The sequence below is a fragment of the Schistocerca gregaria genome, chromosome 1 (assembly GCF_023897955.1).
Source record: "Schistocerca gregaria isolate iqSchGreg1 chromosome 1, iqSchGreg1.2, whole genome shotgun sequence".
NCBI classification, from domain to species: domain Eukaryota; kingdom Metazoa; phylum Arthropoda; class Insecta; order Orthoptera; family Acrididae; genus Schistocerca; species Schistocerca gregaria.
In genome coordinates this window covers 1,083,891,937-1,083,911,972 of record NC_064920.1, presented here as the reverse complement: position 1 = coordinate 1,083,911,972, position 20,036 = coordinate 1,083,891,937, and the positions used below count along the sequence as shown (strand labels likewise).

Below are 20,036 nucleotides of genomic sequence, written 5' to 3'. Positions count from 1 at the left end.
GGCATCCAGTTTTTGTCCGGACAGCCAATACCGGACCAGAATTCTGTGATGGAAATGTGCCGAATCAATCGCAAAACTGCTCTACGTCTCTCGCAGAAAATATTTCGCGATTGGATGCATTGCTGGCAAAAACGCTGTTGCAGATATGTGGAGGGTAAACGTTTTGTGGCTATATATATCGATGCTGTTGAAACCTTCGCTGTACAGTTAAATGTAATGGTGCGAGTAAAGTTTTGACCGACTGATGCAGTAACACTGACCAGCATACCGCAGAGGTTTACACACAGAATGTATCTAGAGCGCAACGGGTTTATTACTGCTTATTACCCCTTTCGGCGATGGACTTTACGTGTTAAAAAGAAAACCTGATGCGTATATAAGTAGAGTGTATCACCATAACAACTGTATTATGCATCACAGTCCTAAGTGCCAGACTATGCTTTAGGTTTTATTTTGATCTGAGAACTGTTTATGCCGAAACTCGTCACAAAGTGTAACATTCTACACATATTCTGCTTGTAAGTGTTAAGGATGATCACCGACTTCATACACATCTGAACATTTTTTTTTTTTTTGAAGTCCTCGAAAGTATTTCTTAAGTTTTGGAATGAACATCGGATGGCGCCAAGCCGAGACTGTGTGGAGTATGAACATGAACGGTGACAATGAGCCCGAGGCATCTGATTGTTCCAGATGTCGCAGGACTCGTGTGCGGTCTGGCATTGCCGTGCTGAAAGAAATGGTGCTCCATATGTGAGCGAACTCTTCGAATACGTGCTTCCACATTTCTAAGGGTTTAGAGTACGCTATTTCTCACGCGCCCACGTACTTACATTACATGTCACCGGTTCCAACTTGCGTCAGCGAAACGGGAAGTCGATTCGGTAATACGCAGAACATATAATACCTCAACCGATGTTGAGAACAGAATAAAAAATTTGGAGGCTCTACTTTCCACAGAATGGAAAGCCTTTGGTGTCCTCGATGTAAATCACACAATTATAGTGAAAGCTAAGAAGACCACTGCAACACAGTGGACAGCTGAAAGCAAGGAGCAACGAAATCGTGAAAAGATTTTAGCAAAAGAAGAAGAAAAGGAAGCTTTCAGCCAAAGCTAACAATTTCAAACGCGCTGTTCACTTGTGCATCACGAAAAAGGGAAAAAGGAAGGAACCGCAAAATCGATGGACTAGTCACGAGGTCACAGTGACAGGTTTACCATCTAATGGTTTTCGGGTACAAACAGACACTCTAAGACAAAAAAGGACGCACTACAAAGGAATTACCCAAATGGGATGGAAATCGTAGATGTGGAGTATAGACTACAGACAAACAAATTATTTCAACTTCATAAAAACTGGATGATTTGTTCAAGAGAAAGATCCTCAGAAACAGAGAAAGTAAGTCACTGGTCCACCTCTGTCCCTCATGTAAGCAGTTAATCAGCCTGAGACTGACTGATGGGGATAGATGCTGCGAGTTTCCTGGCCAGGAATTGCAATGCGTGGGTGCTTGCCTTGAAGGGCCTTTGTTTCCTACCCTTTGGTTGTCATCTGTGTCATACTTGCAGCATAGAGGTACGTCGACGATATTCTACGCCACGTTTTCTTGCTCTTCATGGCAAGCCTTCATGGGCTGACAATTCAGCACACTTTGGAGGTGCTTCTCAGACACCACAGAGTGTCCCAGGAGGAATGGTATATATCAGGGGTATCACGGGACAACAATCCGAAGCATAGAAGTCTAGTAAACATATACCCTAAGAGCTATAGCACTTATTCAGTAGAATAGATGTGTTTCACTGTAACTAAAGTGAGCTAGTATTCGTAGATCTTAAGATATGCACTTTAGAACCCATTTGTACTGGACATATTTCTCTCTTTTTGGTCCACATTGCCACCTCTCAAAATATGGAAAGAGATTTGTTTCACAGTATCTACGACGAAGTAGTATTCATAGTTTTTAGCATATACGTTTTAAACGTTAGGTTTACTAGAATTATTTGCTTCGAATGCTCTACTCCTGTCCTACCCCTGAATACTGACCATTCCTTTGGGACGCCCAGTATACATAATTTCTGTCCTATAGGAATCATCCGAGCAATGCACATGCGAGTGCGTTGTGTATAATGCTACTTGCGTCACAGAGCGTTAACAGAAATTGTGAACGATACATGTTTACAAACACATTGGTATACAGGAAGTCGAGACGGACAGTTTCATATGGGATACTTGTGGTCTTTGAAGTCGCGAAACCGGCCTTCAAAAAAAACAACCCTTGCTATTGCCCATGAGCGCCACGCTTAAATTTGTATATCCTCTCAGAGCTGTATTTCAAATTTTGACTTGGTACACTATGCATTTATGAAAAGAAACTGACGCAGACGGTGTTATTAATTCCCCACGCACATCAGCTCCTCTGCCAAGGACCCGCCTCTCGAGCAGACAGACAACAGAGAGGCCCTCGCTGCCACACTGGGCGGCTGTTTCGATCAGTCTGGGCCTTTCCCTCCCCCTCCCCTCCCCCTCCCTCCGCCACGCTGGCCTTTCCACCCGGGCCATCCCCCCCGTTGTGACCTACAAGCCGAGGGCAGTCCCCGCTTGTTGCGTGACCCACCTGCCGGAGCGCACCCTGCACGGACCTGACTGTGAAGGAGGGCTCTCTAGCACGCTTTGCACAAATCAGCAGCGTTTTCTTGCCTGTTAAGGAGGAAAGGATAAACAACATTAATCTTGCGGCCTGTGAGACTTTCTTGAGAGTGGCAGTCAGTGGTTCAAGGAGGAATCCGACCGTTTGGCTTCCAAACGAAGATACTGTGTGCTGCCGGCCTCTGTGACCGAGCGGTTCAAGGCACTTCAATCCGGAACCGCGCCTCTGCTGCTGCCTCGGGTATGGATGTGCGTGATGTCCTTAGGTTAGTTAGATTTAAGTCGTTCTATCATAGCTAACACTTGGTTGAAGAATCATAAAATAAGGTTACTTCCTGGCAGATTAAAACTGTGTGCCCGACCGAGACTCGAACTCGGGACCTTTGCCTTTCGCGGGCAAGTGCTCTACCAAACTGAGCTACCGAAGCACGACTCACGCCCAGTACTCACAGCTTTACTTCTGCCAGTAGCTGTGAGTACCGGGCGTGAGTCGTGCTTCGGTAGCTCAGTTGGTAGAGCACTTGCCCGCGAAAGGCAAAGGTCCCGAGTTCGAGTCTCGGTCGGGCACACAGTTTTAATCTGCCAGGAAGTTTCATATCAGCGCACACTCCGCTGCAGAGTGAAAATCTCATTCTATAAAATAAGGTTGTATACATGGAAGAATCCTGGAGATACTAAAAGGTATCAGATAGATTATATAATGGTAAGACAGAGATTTAGGAATCAGGTTTTAAATTGTAGGACATTTCCAGGGGCAGTTGTGGACTCTGACTACAATCTATTGGTTATGACCTGTAGATTAAAACTGAAGAAACTGCAAAAAGGTGGGAATTTAAGGACATGGGATCTGGATAAGCTGAAAGAACCAGAGGTTGTACAGAGTTTCTATCTGTTGGTATCTGTGTTTATATATTGTCACTTTGTCAATTGAAAATAGTGAGAGGAGCTGTGGATGCTAGAAAATGGAGTTCCAAGTGGAGAAATCGGAGCCTTTCCGACAAATTCTTAACTCTGAGATCTGAAGAGAAGTGAGAGCAGCAGACGCAGCCAGAAACATTGTCGCGTCCCAGCGCAGCCTCACTATACCAGAATGAAGTAAGTGCGAACTGCGTAGCGCAGACGGGATGTTAACGACAATGGGTTAGTTATAAATTGCTGTCAGCCTTTATATCGGAGACGAGAGGGAGGGAATATCCTTGGTTTTAAGCAAATAACCTATTGGTTACAGAATTGCAATAGGCAGAAACGATTGGTTAGTTTCTATCAAGTTTATTCTCACATATACTTTGTGAGGTGTTGGACCATAAACCCCTTAGTAAGATTAAGTCTATCTATTCGGACTTGCTACTTAAAAGACAATTGTTATCACTGAAATCTCCCCAAGTAATTGAGACAGAGACTGACAGCCTCTGTTCAACACTGTTCCAATGAAACTCTAAAAATCCTACTTGGCCTGCAGTTCCTGAGTGTCCACCAGAGTCTATCACCGTCTTCTCGTAGTTGAAGTCTTTATCAGCTGTATCAGCTGCTACGGGCCTACTCGGCCCCGCTGGCGTCTCGCTGCGGAATCTCCAAACTGCCGGTACTGTCTCTGAATGTACATCTGAATCTCTCCCTGTAGCTATTCCGCTGCCTGGCCTTTCATTTCGTTTCTCATGTCCTTGGGTGCACACGAGTTAATTTGTTTCACACGACCCTTTCATTTCTAAGTGATTGGATTGTACAAGAACGCCTATGGTTCCACACGACACTCTCGTTCCTAATTGGTAGGCTTGGGCAAGAATGCCTTCGGTTCCACACGTCACTTTCGTTTCTAGCTGCTCACAACTTAATTTGAATCCACACGAGTCTTTTCCGCACATGACTGACACTCTTTCTTGCTGTATTATCGCCCTGGTGTTTGCGTCTTCCATTTCGCAAGTTTGATTCGTGCTGCTTCCTCTGGCAGGAAGTCAAACACTAAGTTATTTGATCAACAAGCCATTCTTGGCAGCCTCCGCCGCTAATCTTGTCCGTACGTCCTGGTGGACTATTTCTTAATGTCGGCTGGCTGTTTGCCTATGGAGCCTGGACTCTTATTATGGTCACAAAAGCAAGAGTAAAAATTAAAATTTTCTACTGTCACAACAACGTTTGCACCATGTGTGGGGATAATGCCATTGGACAGAGCACGGAAAGAAAATGATTTTCTCGTTTTTAGGAGGATGGTTTTGCCGTTAATGACTCCACACTTAGGAAGAACATCGGGATTTGATGATGGCCGTTTAAACGCATTAATCCACAATGATCCATGCCAGTGTACTCGAGAACTGGCGGATGTTATGAACTGTCATCATTCCACCATAGTGCGACATTTGAATGCAATGGGGAAGGTTCAAACATCGGTTGTATGGGTACTGCATGCTTTAAGGCAAAGTCACAAAAATCAGCGTGCGAACATTTAAACAGCACTGTTTCCCAGTCACCAACTGGTTCGTGGACTGCACCAACTATTCCTATCCTGCCTCGTGAGTGGTCACGAGAAATGATATCTTCATGCTAACATAAAGGAAACAAAGAAATGGTTGAGCCCAGACAAAGCAGTAACACCCCGTACAGAGACCTGCAAAAGATAATGTTGTGCACCTGGTGGAACAGTGACTACCGGTATGGTGTATTACAAATTGCTTCCTCGGGGTGTATCCATCACCACTGACGTTTATGGTCAATAACTGTGACGTCTTTCAGACTCAATCAAAGATAAACGACCGGGGTGATGCTATGCCACGCCACGATAACGCCAGCCCGCATTCTGCTAGACTGACAAAAACCGCTACACCACACATGGTTTGGGAAGTCATTCCACACCCGCCAGATTCACCTGATCTTGCACACTCATATTTTAACCTTTCCTGCTGTCTATCGAACAACCTTCAAGGAATTTCCTTTCCAGATGAAAATGCACTCCGAGCATGGCGAGTTCTTCACCTTAAAACCACTTGATTTCTACAGTCGTGGAATCAAAAGGTTACCACAGCTTTGGCGGACTGTTGTAAATGGTAAAGAACATTATGTTATTCATGACTGAAGTCTCTTTTCATGCGTATCCATTGTGTTTATTAAACTAACGGAAACTTGCTAAGAAGTTATGCACCAGCCTAACAGAAGTAAGTTACAGGGAAAGATGGATGATATAAAATATACGAGTATAAAAGAGCCAAGAGGGAAGAAGAAGAACGGAAGAAGAAGTACAGAAGAATAAGTACGAAAGAACAAGAACGAAAAGCTCGGACAAAAAATTATACTGCCCTTCGTCTCTTAGTCCTTTTCCTTTACAACAGGTCACTCGTTTGGAATCGTGCGAAAAATTACTTTTGGAGGGGAAATATTTGTATCAAGATATATCAGCGTATTAATTATGCATGCACTCGCTACATAAAATTTTCCTGCCGTTGTCGAAGGAGGAAGTCATCGAAAGCTCGAGTGTGAATACAATACTGACGTGGAAGAACTCCGTGAAGTATATACTCACATTTAAAAAGTGTTACAATTAAGTATGTTAATGGATGCTCAATATCGTCTCCAAGTACCTTCCCTGTGTTGGCAATAAAATCGCTCAGTGAACCACAATCAACTAACGACGCACGAGACTTGAGCTCCACCTCGATAACCGCTTTATCGCCGGCCAGGCAGAGTGTATGACGGCAATTTGACGTAACCACACAGCCTGCGGAGCTGAACACGGCAATCTAAAGCCAGCCCTGCGGACGCGGCGTTTGATGTCACCGCCGACTGACGCCTGTCCGCAAATATTTACCAGCGCTGTCGGCCGCTGTGAGCGGCCTGGTGGCTCTTGAGGGAGGGACAGACAGACAGCTGCAAGCGTGTGGCGGTACAGGACTGGTTAACGCGTCAGAACACTTGCCGGCACCACGCTCCAAAATCACTCCACGCAGAGGTTGCCGTGGGACAGCTGTAACATCACCGCAACTGTGGGGGCGTGGCAGAGCTTTCCTTTCTCATCGTTATTTGATTTGTTATTGGCTTCTAACAAACATAACTTTCAGCCAGCATAAATTGTCCTACGCATTACCTAGCGGGATTCTATGACTATCCCTGCGTGACTTTGTCCCCTAATGATTTTATCTGAAGAGCTGCATACAGGTGAAACTTCCTGGTACATTGAAACTGTATGCCAGACCGAGAGTCGAACTCGGGACCTTTGCCTTTCGCGGACAAGTGCTGTACCAGGAGTGCTAGTACTGCAGGTTCGCAGAAAAGCTTCTGTGAAGTTTGGAAGGTAGGAGGCGAGGTACCGGCAGAATTGAAACTGTGATGATGGATCGTGAGTCGTGCCTGGATAGCTCAGTTGGTTACCTCAACGCTATGCACCGCACGTGGATCTCTGCCTGCGCCAATCTGACGTGCACGCTTATAGCTGAAATGTCCGACTTGCTCAGTCGTTGAGTCGGATGCACGCCGCCTGACTTGTGCCACGACCAATCACTGCTGGCTACTGACGCTGCGTGTGCTGGCATTACTCTTGTGGCGATTGCCGGAGTCTGTCTCCCCTGATGATACATTGCGCCCTGTCGGTGAGTACTTTCCACAGACCAGGACGAATGCCGTTAACTGGATAATCCCTATTGATGACGACACATGCAGCTCTCACCCGCCACCCCACTTCTTTGTCCTGTGTTCTTCATCTCTTAAAGTGATTTTAAGGTGTCTTTGTTCTGGAATGTTTTAATACAGTGGCGAACTTTTAACCAGGCACGTGACTTCAGTGTCTTTTTTTGTGTTCTACAAATCGTCAACTGTGTTTGTTTTTTTTTTTTAACTTTACGTAGAATTTTTAACTCCCCCCCATGAACGTTTCTATGTCAGCGTATATTTTCCCTCCATTATCTCCCCTTGCTCTGTTTCTTTGTCCCCCTTTTTATCCCCTTTATATGAATAATTTTCTCCTTTTATTAGCTGTGCCATTGCCAGCCCTCTCTGCCCATATCAGGCAGGGGAATGAAATCGCAATAAACGAAAAAAAATCTTCATCGAAGCTTCTGGTCCTCGAGCACATGGTGAAGTCACTATCGGCCACCTTAAATACATCCCTGTCCGCTCACAACCCCTCCTGAATGATCCCACCTAACACCTTGCCCTTACCGTCTTCTTTCCCTCCCTCACAGTTACCTGTGCCACAATCCCTGTCCACACCACTGCTCCTATCCCCTATCACTTCATCTCCCACATTGACTGCACCTTCTCCACCTATGTGATTGCTGGCGACATCAAGAGCCATAGCAGCTCCCATGCCAACTTTCGGCAGTGGCATTAGTTGTTGTTGTTGTTGTTGTTGTTGTTGTTGTCGTCTTCAGTCCTGAGACTGGTTTGATGCAGCTCTCCATGTTACTCTACCCTGTGCAAGCTTCTTCATCTCCCACCACCTACTGCAGCCTACATCTTTCTGAAGTGGCATCAGTACCTCCTCACAATCCAAGGTGACCTTCCTCTCCCCCAGCACACCTGTCCTGAAAGCAACACCACCCCCAATGTTGTCATTGCCTATGCCAACATCTTTGGGTGTATCGCCATTGACATCCTTGACCCCACAAGTAGTGACCACCTCCCCGTCCTTCTCACCATCTTACCATCACCCTCCAGCTCCCCGCCCTGCACCCCCTCCCAAGGTAGTCCATGACTACTGTCGTGCCAATCGGGATAAGAACCAGGAATTCTTCGCCACCCAGGTTGCAAGCCACCCTCTTACCTATCCCATCCTGATGACATCAGCCATGCCTCATCCTTCCTTCAGAAGGCCAGTACTGATGCCGTGGAGGCCCATGTTCCTAGTAAAACCATCCACCCCCACCATCCCACTATTCCTCTGTGGGCTGTCCTCCTCCTCTGTGAATCCCACCACCTCTATCCCTCTTTCCTGTGCACTCATGACGGCGATGCACTCCAACACCACTGGCAAACAAAGTGACATGTTTGGAACCTCATCACAGCAACTGAATGCCGGGACTGGGGCCAGAACTGTACACAACTTAATGTCACCCTGATTATAAACTCCTCCAAGTACTCGTCAGCCTTCCATCACCTTACTGGTTCCCATTCTGCACCCCATTACCCCCTTCTCCATAAAGACTGCTCCCTTCCCGACAACCCCAGTAAGGCAACCACTTACCCTCCCTTTTCCCCACTGTCATAGAACATGCCAATACCTCGGTTGCTCCATTTGCTCCCAACCTCTAGTACTTGTGGCAGTTGCCCCCTCCAATATAAACACAGTCACAGCACACGACATTAAACTTATCCTCTGGTCAAAACGCAACATGGCCCCTGGTCACGAATGTGTCCCTTCCAACCCCCTCCCTCAGAGAATGCCCCTTCTCCTTCCTGACTGTCCTTGCCAATTTATACAATGTCATCCTCTCTACCAGCTTCTACTCCAACCTGTGGAACACTTGCCACGTCCTCTTATTCTTCAAACCCTACAAACCCCCTTCGATCACCTCTTACTATCATTTTGAAACCATTCTCTCCTGTGGTACTATCACCATCTCAATCAACACCACCTCTCCCCTTTACCCAGTGTGGCTTCTGACCCTCCTCAACTGAAGACCAACTCCTTATCTCATCCACCTTTCTCCCTCCAACTTAACTGCCATTGCTCCCCAATTTTTATTTCCCTCAACCTCCAAAATGCCTGTGAATACATATGGGATCCCAGTCTCCTCTTTAAACTCCAAACCTACGCCCCACCTATCAATTTCCTCCATCTACCTTCAACTAATGCCATCCCTCCTATGGCACCCTCGATGACACTGCCATACCTTTTATCCCACTACTGGCATCTCCCAGGACTCTGTCCTCTCCCTTTTCTATCTCCTGTACATCTACATCTACACCTACATCTACATGATTACTCTGCAATTCACATTTAAGTGCTTGGTAGAGGGTTCATCGAACCACAATCATACAATCTCTCTACCACTCCACTCCCGAACAGCGCTCGGGAAAAACGAACACCTAAACCTCTCTGTTCGAGCTCTGATTTCTCTTATTTTATTTTGATGATCATTCTTACCTATGTAGGTTGGGCTCAACAAAATATTTTCGCATTCGGAAGAGAAAATTGGTGACTGAAATTTCGTAAATAGATCTCGCTGCGAAGAAAAAACGTCTTTGCTTTAATGACTTCCATCCCAACTCACGTATCATATCTGCCACACTCTCTCCCCTATTACGTGATAATACAAAACGAGCTGCCCTTTTTTTGCACTCTTTCGATGTCCTCCGTCAATCCCAACTGGTAAGCATCCCACACCACGCAGCAATATTCTAACAGAGGACGAACGAGTGTAGTGTAAGCTGTCTCTTTAGTGGATTAGTTGCATCTTGTAAGTGTCCTGCCAATGAAACGCAACCTTTGGCTCGCCTTCCCTACAATATTATCTATGTGGTCTTTCCAACTGAAGTTGTTCGTAATTTTAACACTCAGGTACTTAGTTGAATTGACAGCCTTGAGAATTGTACTATTTATCGAGTAATCTTATTCCAGCGGATTTCTTTTGGAACTCATGTGGATCACCTCACACTTTTCGTTATTTAGCGTCAACTGCCACCTGCCACACCAAACAGCAATCTTTTCTAAATCGCTTTGCAAATGATACTGGTCTTCGGATGACCTTAGTAGACGGTAAATTACAGTATCATCTGCGAACAACCTAAGATAACTGCTCAGATTGTCACCCAGGTCATTTAGATAGATCAGGAACAGCAGAGGTCCCAGAACGCTTTCCTGGGGAACACATGATATCACTTCAATTTTACTCGATGATTTGTCGTCTATTACTAGGAACTGCGACCTTCTGACAGGAAATCACGAATCCAGTCGCACAACTGAGACGATACCCCATAGGCCCGCAGCTTCATTAGAAGTCGCTTGTGAGGAACGGAGTCAAAAGCTTTCCGGAAATCTAGAAATACGGAATCCACTTGAGATCCCCTGTCGATAGCGGCCATTACTTCGTGCGAATAAAGAGCTACCTGCGTTGCACAAGAATGATGTTTTCTGAAACCATGCTGATTACGTATCAATAGATCGTTCCCTTCGAGGTGATTCATAATGTGCTCCAAAACCCTACTGCAAACCGACGTCAATGATATAGGTCTGTAGTTCGATGGATTACTCCTACTATCCTCCTTGAACACTGGTGCGACCTGCGCAATTTTCCAATCTGTAGGTACAGATCTATCAGTGAGCGAGCGGTTGTATATGATTGCTAAGTAGGGAGCTATTGTATCAGCGTAATCTGAAAGGAATCTAATCGGTATACAATCTGGACCTGAAGACTTGCCCGTATAAAGTGATTTGAGTTGCTTCTGAGAAACTCATGCTAGGAGCTGTTCGTGTTTCAAATTATGGAATATTCCATTCGTCTTCCCTGGTGAAGGAATTTCGGAAAACTGCGTTGAATAACTCCGGCTTAGCGACACAGTCGTCGGTAACGGTACCATCGGCACTGCTCAGCGAAGATATTGACTGCGTCTTGCCGCTTGTGTACTTTACATACGACCAGAATTTCTTCGGATTTTGTACCAAATTTCGAGACTATATTTCGTTGTGGAACCTATTAAAGTCATCTCGCATTGAAGTGCGTGCCAAATTTTGCGCATCTGTAAATTTTAGCCAATCATCGGGATTTCGCGTTCTTCTGAACTTCGTATGCTTTTTCCGTTGCCTCTGGAACAGCGTTTGGACCTGTTTCGTCTACCATAGGGGATCACTTCCATCTCGTACCAAAGGTATGCCCAAGCCAACCCCACCTGTCCACCTTCCCCAATATGTTGATGATACCGCCTTCCTGGCTCCCTATCCTACCCTTCAACTGTACCAATGTACCCTCCAAACCCACCTTGACCATTTCTCCACTTGATGTAACCAGTGGTTCCCTCGTATCAACCTCTCCAGAAACCAGGCAATCATCATAGGCCGTCTCCATGACTTCCACCTAACCATTTATGTTCATCCCATCCAGCTCACACCCACCCTGAGATACCTTGGCCATCCTTGACCATCACCTCACATGGATCCCTCATCTCCTGACCATCGAGCAGAAAAGCCATTCCCACCTCTGCCTCCTGAAACTCCTGTCTGGCCAGACATGGGGATTGCAGCCTTCCACCATCCTCCACACCTACAAATCCCTCATCCATCCTATCCTCTGTTATTCCAGTGTTGCCAGCATCTCTGCTCCCCCTCACTTTTCTTAGAACGTCACGTACTCTGCTTTGCTTTCCGTATCTGCCTTCCTTCCCTGACATGACTCCTGCATGACCTCATCCCCTTCCCCCATCTCCTCCTTTTCCTCCAACATCTTTGCATCCTTTACACTGTCTGCAGGCTTGATCTCCCAGTCCCTCTAGTTTACTCCATCTTCGTCACCACCTGCCCATTTCTGCACCTCTATCACTGGATCCCTCCCTCTCTCCACCTCCACACCCTCCATGTCCTTCATCAGGGCTATATCCATCACTTCCCCCTCCTGGTTGTTGAACACCATGACATCTACCCTTCCTACCAACTGCAGCCTGGCCTTGTCCCTCCCCCTCTCTTCTCCTTATCCCAGAGCAGACTTTCCTCCATCCCCCCCTGAGTCTCTTCACCCCCTCCTCGGCTCTTTTCCTCTCCCATCCTTCCCTCCCCAGCCTTTGGTGCGCCTCCCGCCTCATCCCCCTTTCTCTCCTCTCCTTCTCACCTCCTTTTCCCTTCTACCTTGTCCCCCACCCATGGCAGCTCCTCCCAGGTTTTTACTCATCATCAAGTGTGCTGCGTCCATGTTGTGGTTCCTTGCCATTATACAGTGTTATCAAGTGATGTGGTTTTAATTGTGTACTCGACCTGTAAATACTGTAGTTTCCTGTCCATGATTATTTCCTGCTATGCCACCCGTTGCATAGCTGTTTTTATGCTCCACCTGTTCTTTGCTTGGTGCCTTTTAATCCTTACAGTATGTAATGATAATTAAATCGAAACCCTTAGCTGCTGACAGCATATACATCAACAGCACCTGGCGGCAGCTAAGGGTTTCGACTTAAATATTTCATTCAAGAGGAGCTGCAAGGTCATCAATGGTATCTGTTCTTTTGGGAACAGATACCATCTTCATATACTTACGGTATGTGTTTTTTTGTGTACGATATTTTTTTAGGTTTTTATCTCCGTTTTACAGTCGCCGCACTTTGTATGCTTTCTTCTCTTATGTTCCGCCTTTTTTTCTATGTTCCGCCATTTTTTCTTCTTTATATTGTTTTAAATGTCTTCTTGTCTACTTGTAACGTCTCTCGGCTGAAGATGAGCGCCTATGCTGCTGCCTGCCCACCCGGAATGGGGAATTAAAAATACAATACACGATAAAGGGAAAAAAAGCATCGTCAGTTTGCGATGGCTCACCTGAAGATGACTGGCAGGTGTACAGTCAAATATCGTGGAGTGAAGTTTACGATGACCGGCTGTATTCCATAAATCTCTTCCAAAATTTTAATTCGACGGGAAAATTTTAAATTTCACAGTTCAGAAATGCTATTTATTATTTTGAAGATAAGTAATAGCTCACCTGAACCAGACAAATTGCATACGTATGTATTGTACTCCGCACCTACGTTCACATTAAGTACTTTTAATAAATTGAAAAACTGTATTTCAGTACTAAATAAAGCTATTCCTTCGAAATAACGGAATCTATAAACAAATATTACATCGAATCAAAAAACTGTATTGGATCTCTGTTGGTCCGTTGTGAACAAGGGACATCGGATGACTAAGTAACTGTCAACGTCAATGAAATTCACCAACAGCCGTGTAACTTAAGACGTTATTTTATTTCATTTGGAAGGCTTCCAGTTTCGGCATTTCATTGTTCCTTCTTCAGGCCCCATATGCACCTCTCGAAATTAACGAAAATGCGACAACAGCCACAAATCTCTGGATGTCATGAATTCAATGGTTACAGTGGTCTTCATTCGAAGACTTGTTGGATCCAGTTGTCATCAAGTCTTCGAATGAAGCACTAGTGTAACGACTGAATTCACGACATTCAGTGATTTATGGCTGTGTATCAAATTTTCGTTCATTTGGGAAGGTGCATATGGGGCCTTAAGATGACGCAATGAAATGCTGAAACTGGTAGCCCTAAGTCTCTGCAGCCCCTCCTCGGCTGTTTTCCTCTCCCATCCTTCCCTCCCCAGACTTTGGCGCGCCTCCCGCCTCATCCCTCCCCCATTCTCTCCCCTCCTTCTCACCTCTTTTTCCCTTCCACCTTGTCCCCCAACCCTGGCAGCTCCTCCCAGGTTTTTACTTATCATCAAGTGTACTGCGTCCATGTTGTGTTCCTTGCCATTATACAGTGTTATCAAGTGAAGTGGTTTTAATTGTGTACTCGACCTGTAAATACTGTGGTTTGCTGTCCATGATTATTTCCTGCTATGCTACCCATTCCATAGCTGTTTTTATGCTCCAAATAAAATAAAATTACATCTTAAGTTACACGATTGTTGGCAGATTTCATTGAAATTGACTAAAACTGTACTGGGTTCAAAAAAATACCCCGCTTGGTAAAATAATGACGTCGAAAAGCTTGTCAAGAGGATTAAAAGAACTTACAAGTATATCAAAGTGACATTCCACTATCTTCATACAAACATTTTAAACCATAAATTATTAAATTTCTCATCGGATAGAGATGTATATTGCCGGAAAAGAAGGCTGAGCAGGCCTGTTTGTGCGCCCTCCGACTCTGCAGGCAGTAACTGTGCTGAGTTTAGAGGTGGACAGTGTTCGACACAATCATTCTAGGCTACAGCCATCCCCCACTGATGAGTACATGTTCCTGTTAAACGCCTCCGGCCACCTGAGCGGGGTAGCATTGTGGGAAACTGAATTGATGTATCGACGGGCTGCTAAACGTTTCGGACACCTGGCGGTGGTTGGTTACTGCTTTGAACAGTGGCCTCTAGACCATTCCCATACCTACTGACCTGGTTATGAACGTCCACTTACTACGTTAGATCGGCACACTGTGCGAGCAACGGAGGCCGACCGAACATCATCCAGGGCACATGTTGTACATACTGTGTTACCAGGGTTCATTGGGAAGCGTCTTCTTACAGCAGGATTAAGGTCACGTTGGTTATGTTACCACTGACAGTACAACACCGCCAAGCGTGGCTGCTCTGGTGGCGTGAAAGAGTTGGCGGGAGAGTGGAATGGCGCTCTGTTGACTTCAGTGATGAAAGAAGGTTCTGTCTGAATGCGAGTGATGGACGTACTCGTGTATACCGCACATCTGGTGATCTGCCTGTTGCAGAGTGCAATTGGCCGCGACACACAGGTCGCACCCCAAGCCTGACGGTGTGGGAGACGACTAGTTACAACTGGCGAGCACATTGGTGTTTCTTCAGGGTACTGTAAGCAGTGCCCACCACACTACACAGACTTTGGTCCCCGCGCTACTCCCATTTCTTCGACAGGAAGAGGATATTCTTTTTCAGCAGGACAACACGACCACCTATGGCTGCTGCTACGCAGTGTGCTCTTCGTGGTGTGCCGCTGTCCTGGCTAGCAAGACCACCACCAGATCTCTCGCGAATCGGACACGAATGGGACACGGTGAAGCGGAAAGTTACTCGTTCTCCAGAGCCTGCAAGAATGATTGTTTCAAATGGCTCTGGGTACTATGGGACTTAACATCTCAGGTCATCAGTCCCCTAGAACTTAGAACTACTTAAACCTAACTAACCTAAGAACATCACACACATCCATGCCCGAGGCAGGATTCGAACCTGCGACCGTAGCAGTCCCGCGGTTCCGGACTGCAGCCCCTAGAACCGCACGGCCACAGCGGCCGGCGCAATTACACATATTTGTTTTAAAACGGTAATTCCAGACTCAGCAATAAATAAAGATATCACACGTGATTCATGAAGGAATAAACAACTGCGTAATTAATAGTGCTTTCAGTGCATTACAGTTTACCAAATCAGCATAAAATACGGACACAGCAAATAATGTTTTAAAAACAAGACAATGTGATCCCAATTAGAAATTTAAGGCAAGTAACCACAGTCATGGCTAAAGGCCTTTAACGCCAAGTACGGCTATTATAAAATACTTAACGAACACACTGTAAAACAGCAATGCAATAGCAAAGGATAATTTAAAAGTACAGGCAACCAAACAGGTGAGACAAAATGACGGTAAACTTGGTAGCACAATCATATAAATCTGCTGTAACGCCAAGAATGGAAATTAAATAGTAAATTTAGAAACATTCAACAAAACAGCAAATAAAATAATTGAACACAAGGGCCAGTCACAGACAGTGACAGGAATCGACCTCTGAGTACGTCCGTTAAAAAAGATAGGCAGCCAAGATTTACATTCACTTCACAAGATGGTAACTCAGACTAGTGGCAGTCTAAACGAATGGCTAATGATAATCTTGCTGAGGCTACCTGACGTCCAATAAACCAAATGCAAAGATGTAAAAATACGGCAAAGCCGGAAGCGGCGGTCTGGACTCCGCCCGCAGAATACTGTGCTCAGAGCGCCTGGAACGAGAAAGGAATCACTACCACCAGGGTAGAAGAATCGCCAACCAACCCGCAATCAAGAAAGCTGTCAAAACTACACGCCTCACCGGACAGCAGCGGCAAGGCGAGGAAACGTACACTGCTGTTACATACACTAGCCCCCAGGGCTGGTAACTGGGGCGTTAACGGCCACGAGGCAAGAAAACTGAACGCAATAAATAGTAATTAGAAGTCCAAAAAAGCTAATCAGATCCGCCTTCCCCAAGAACTTCACTAGCTGCTCTTCACCTTGGCGACACTACGAGCAGCAACACGAGCCCAAGTCAATGGAGAATCGCATAGATCTCACGGTGGTGGAGGTTTCGTTACTTGAATCCAAATGTACTGAACTCAAAGATTGCAGGATCCGGTTTACGACGAGGTCGTGCAACCTCGTGACCACAGGCTTTCGACCCGGCAGTCCATGCGCGCTGCCAGCAGTCCCGGCATGTTCTCTCACTACGCATCCCTGGCCCCTTCTTAGTCCCCCTAACGACCTGCCAGTGACCCGACGCGGAAGAACAACAACATCGCCCTAAAGGTAGGACAACAGTTACTACACATCGATAACCGCCGCCGCTGCCAGTAGCGGAAAGGCAGCGCTTGCGAAACCAAGTGGCGCCAGTCAACACGAGAAGAAGACAAACAACCATAACCACGTCAACTAAACGATACAGTCTGGTCTCCAATAGAGGACGGATACGTGCAAACAACACCAACGCGAGCAGCAGCACGGCTCAAGGCGCTAGATGCTTGGGACAACGTATCACAGGATACCGTTCGGTACTGTTGTCATCGTTTTCATGTGTACAATATGCACTCATGCTGTTTCTTGGGCACCCTTCCCTGCGACGCGTGTTTCATTTGGTATGAATTCGTTATAGTACAATAATACAACGATGAACTGTCTGTCACCTCACCTGTCAATAAAATGACCTTGTCCCTGTGATTTTATTTATTTATTTATTTATTTGCCTGTGACGTACTAACAGGAAGATTGGTTGTTGTTGCAGGGAATGCTGTGAGCTGTCCCCATCGACATCGCCGTCGCCATGGGTAAAGGAGACAAGCGGGGCATCGCGCAGCGAGCAGACAGTGAGTAGAAACAGCAGCCTGAGCAGAGCAGAGCACAGCTGCCCCCTACCTGTCAACAACACTCTGCCTTGGTCCACCACACGCAGCAACAGCTCACACTGTATGGTGGTAAATAGCCTCATTTTGGCACAGTGCTACTCCCTCATCCGATACCTACAAGTAATAACTTAATAATCGTCTGTTAGATGTTGATGCTTCTCTTCCTTTCCGTGTTTGCTGAAAAACATTGCAGAGTGATTGTGCCTTACTGAAGACCGTTTGTTTCCGTTTATTCAGACATGTTTCAGCGTTTCTTTTTCTGGCTTCAAATGGACTCTTTTTATTGTTGAGACTATAGCTTAAAGGCGTTTATAAATGTATAGGTATGGCAATCAGGTGTCAAATGATTTATCGCTGGTTTACATATACTTAAGGACACACGCAAATATTTCCATACTTTTCTACACACCTTACTTGAAGCTGTTTTGTGCTGGTAGCCTTACACGAACCACACATTTTACAGACTGTCACCTGCAAAATCATTCTCCTTTCCATTTTAATCAATTTCAAACGGGACATTGCGTTATTTATAATTTTATTTACAATTTTTGATCCTGTAATCTTCTTTCTAGCTATTTTTTGCGTATTAAGACACTTATTTCCTCTGTTAACGGAACTTTTGATGGTTACACAAGTATTTTTATTGATTTTTCCAAAAAACACAACGCTTCAGACGTCATCTAACGTGCTATTGAGACTTTATCGTATTTATTTGTTTCGTTGTGGCATTCTTCAAATAAATACACAGCTAAATAAATTAATACAGCTGCAATAACACGCTAGATGGAGACTGAAACCTTGCGTTTTGAGGTGATATAACAAAAATATGACTAACCATCAAAACCTCCATTAACAAAGAAAATAAGTGTCTTAATACAATGAAAATAACGGGAAACTAGCCTACAGACTTAAAAAATGTAGATAACATGCCAACGTTTCAGGCGTCATTTAACGTATTATTAAGACTGTATAATGTTTATTTGTTTCGTTGTGGCATTCTTCAATTAAATGCATAAGTAATCAATTAATACAACTGCAATAACACGCTACATGGCGACTGAAACGCTGCGTTTTTATGCTGTATAAATAAAAACACGTGTTTACCCACAAAAATTTCGATTAACAAATGAAATAAGTATATTAACACATCGAAAATAAAGGGAAAATTAACCTACAGTCTCAAAAATTGTAGATAAAATGCTAAATAACGTGATTTTTAGTCTAAAATGGCCTAATTCTCGTCATAGCATGAACATAGAATATTTCGTGTCTCATGTAACTCGTGTCGACATACAGGGTGAGCCACAACTCCACCGACAAACTTTCAAAGGTGGTAATATGGACCAAACAAGAAAAGAATGTCTAGTAAACATGGCCTCTAAAATTCATAGCATAAGAGTTGTAGGCATTTGTTGACCTTCACTAGTGTTACATACGTCTATTCTACCACAAGTTCTTTGCTTTCCATATTTTGAGAGCTGGTGGTAAGAACCAAAAAACAAGAAGAAAATTCCAGCGAAGACGGGGTCTAAGAAGCCCGTCTTAAAGAGTCATGATCATTTCTTCATCTTGGTTGCTATGAAATACATCTCTTCTACTGAACAAAAGCTTGTAGCTATGCAGTGGGCATTTGAGAGCCTGTGTTTGATAGTTTTTTTTTTTTTTCGTACAAAGTATCTTCTCCGAAATTATGGAAAGTAAAGAGTCGCAGTAGAAGAAGATATGTCTCGCAGTATCGAAGATGACTAAGTTTTCATTACTCTTAAGGTATGCAGTTTAGATCCCATGATTACTACATTTATTTTTCTTGTTTTGGTCCATACTAGCAGCTCTGGAAGTTTGTCGGTGGAGTTCTGGTTCACCCTACATGTTTAAACCTACGAGAACTTTTGACACCTAACAATAACACATCTGTAAATAACTAAGTTGAAAGTCACTGAAGATGTCGCAAAAAGCGATGAAACGTGTTTGGACAAGGAATTAACAAACACTGACTTGCTTGTAATAATTTAAGCTGAAATAACGTTGAAACCACCAAAATTCTGTGTAATAACCTAAGACGAAACAGAGGTCACACTTTTATCCGCCTACTGTTTGTTCCTCGACATTTTCGTACAAAAACAGGCACCAAAAGGACGCGTTTCACAGGGCTCTTAAAGCAGCTTTTACATCAAGGCATTATATGTTCTTTGGTAGCAAGTTAAATACGCAGGGCTTTTAAAGCAGCTTTTATATCAAAGCATTATATTTTCATAGGTCACAAGTTTAAGTACAAAAACTGCCAAAGACGGGCCCAGTAGCTTGTAAGCACACTGTCGTTCCGACGTGGCCTCATCTCTGAACATTTCAGGTGACGCGCCCACACTGGTGAGTGCAGCCAGGCACTTTCGGGGTTGCTTTCGGCTGTTAGCCGACTAAGCGCCAGCGTTCTGGGTCATGTACGTGTCGTGATGATGGGCGCCCGAAGCACACAAGCAGCGTGGAGTTATTGTTAACTGAAAGTGTGCTCCTAATGCGGTGTTTGATCCCAATTGGCTGACGGTGGATGGCGTTGATGCAGAATGCTCTAGAGCTACAAGAACTTCTGCCTCATTTCCATGTCAATATGTGGCAGAAGCAAAGCTACTTCATTGGAAAAAA

The 20,036-nt window shown here is 44.9% G+C and overlaps 1 protein-coding gene across 1 annotated transcript in view; it reads left to right on the top strand.

The window, feature by feature from the left end:
* Positions 1-20,036, top strand: part of LOC126281889 (uncharacterized) — a 1,790,734-nt gene that overhangs the window by 774,171 nt on the left and 996,527 nt on the right. The window contains exon 2 of the mRNA XM_049981208.1: positions 17,276-17,357. Within this exon, the coding sequence (XP_049837165.1) occupies positions 17,315-17,357 (43 nt within the window). The 5' untranslated portion in view covers positions 17,276-17,314. The remainder of the gene's footprint in view (positions 1-17,275; positions 17,358-20,036) is intronic.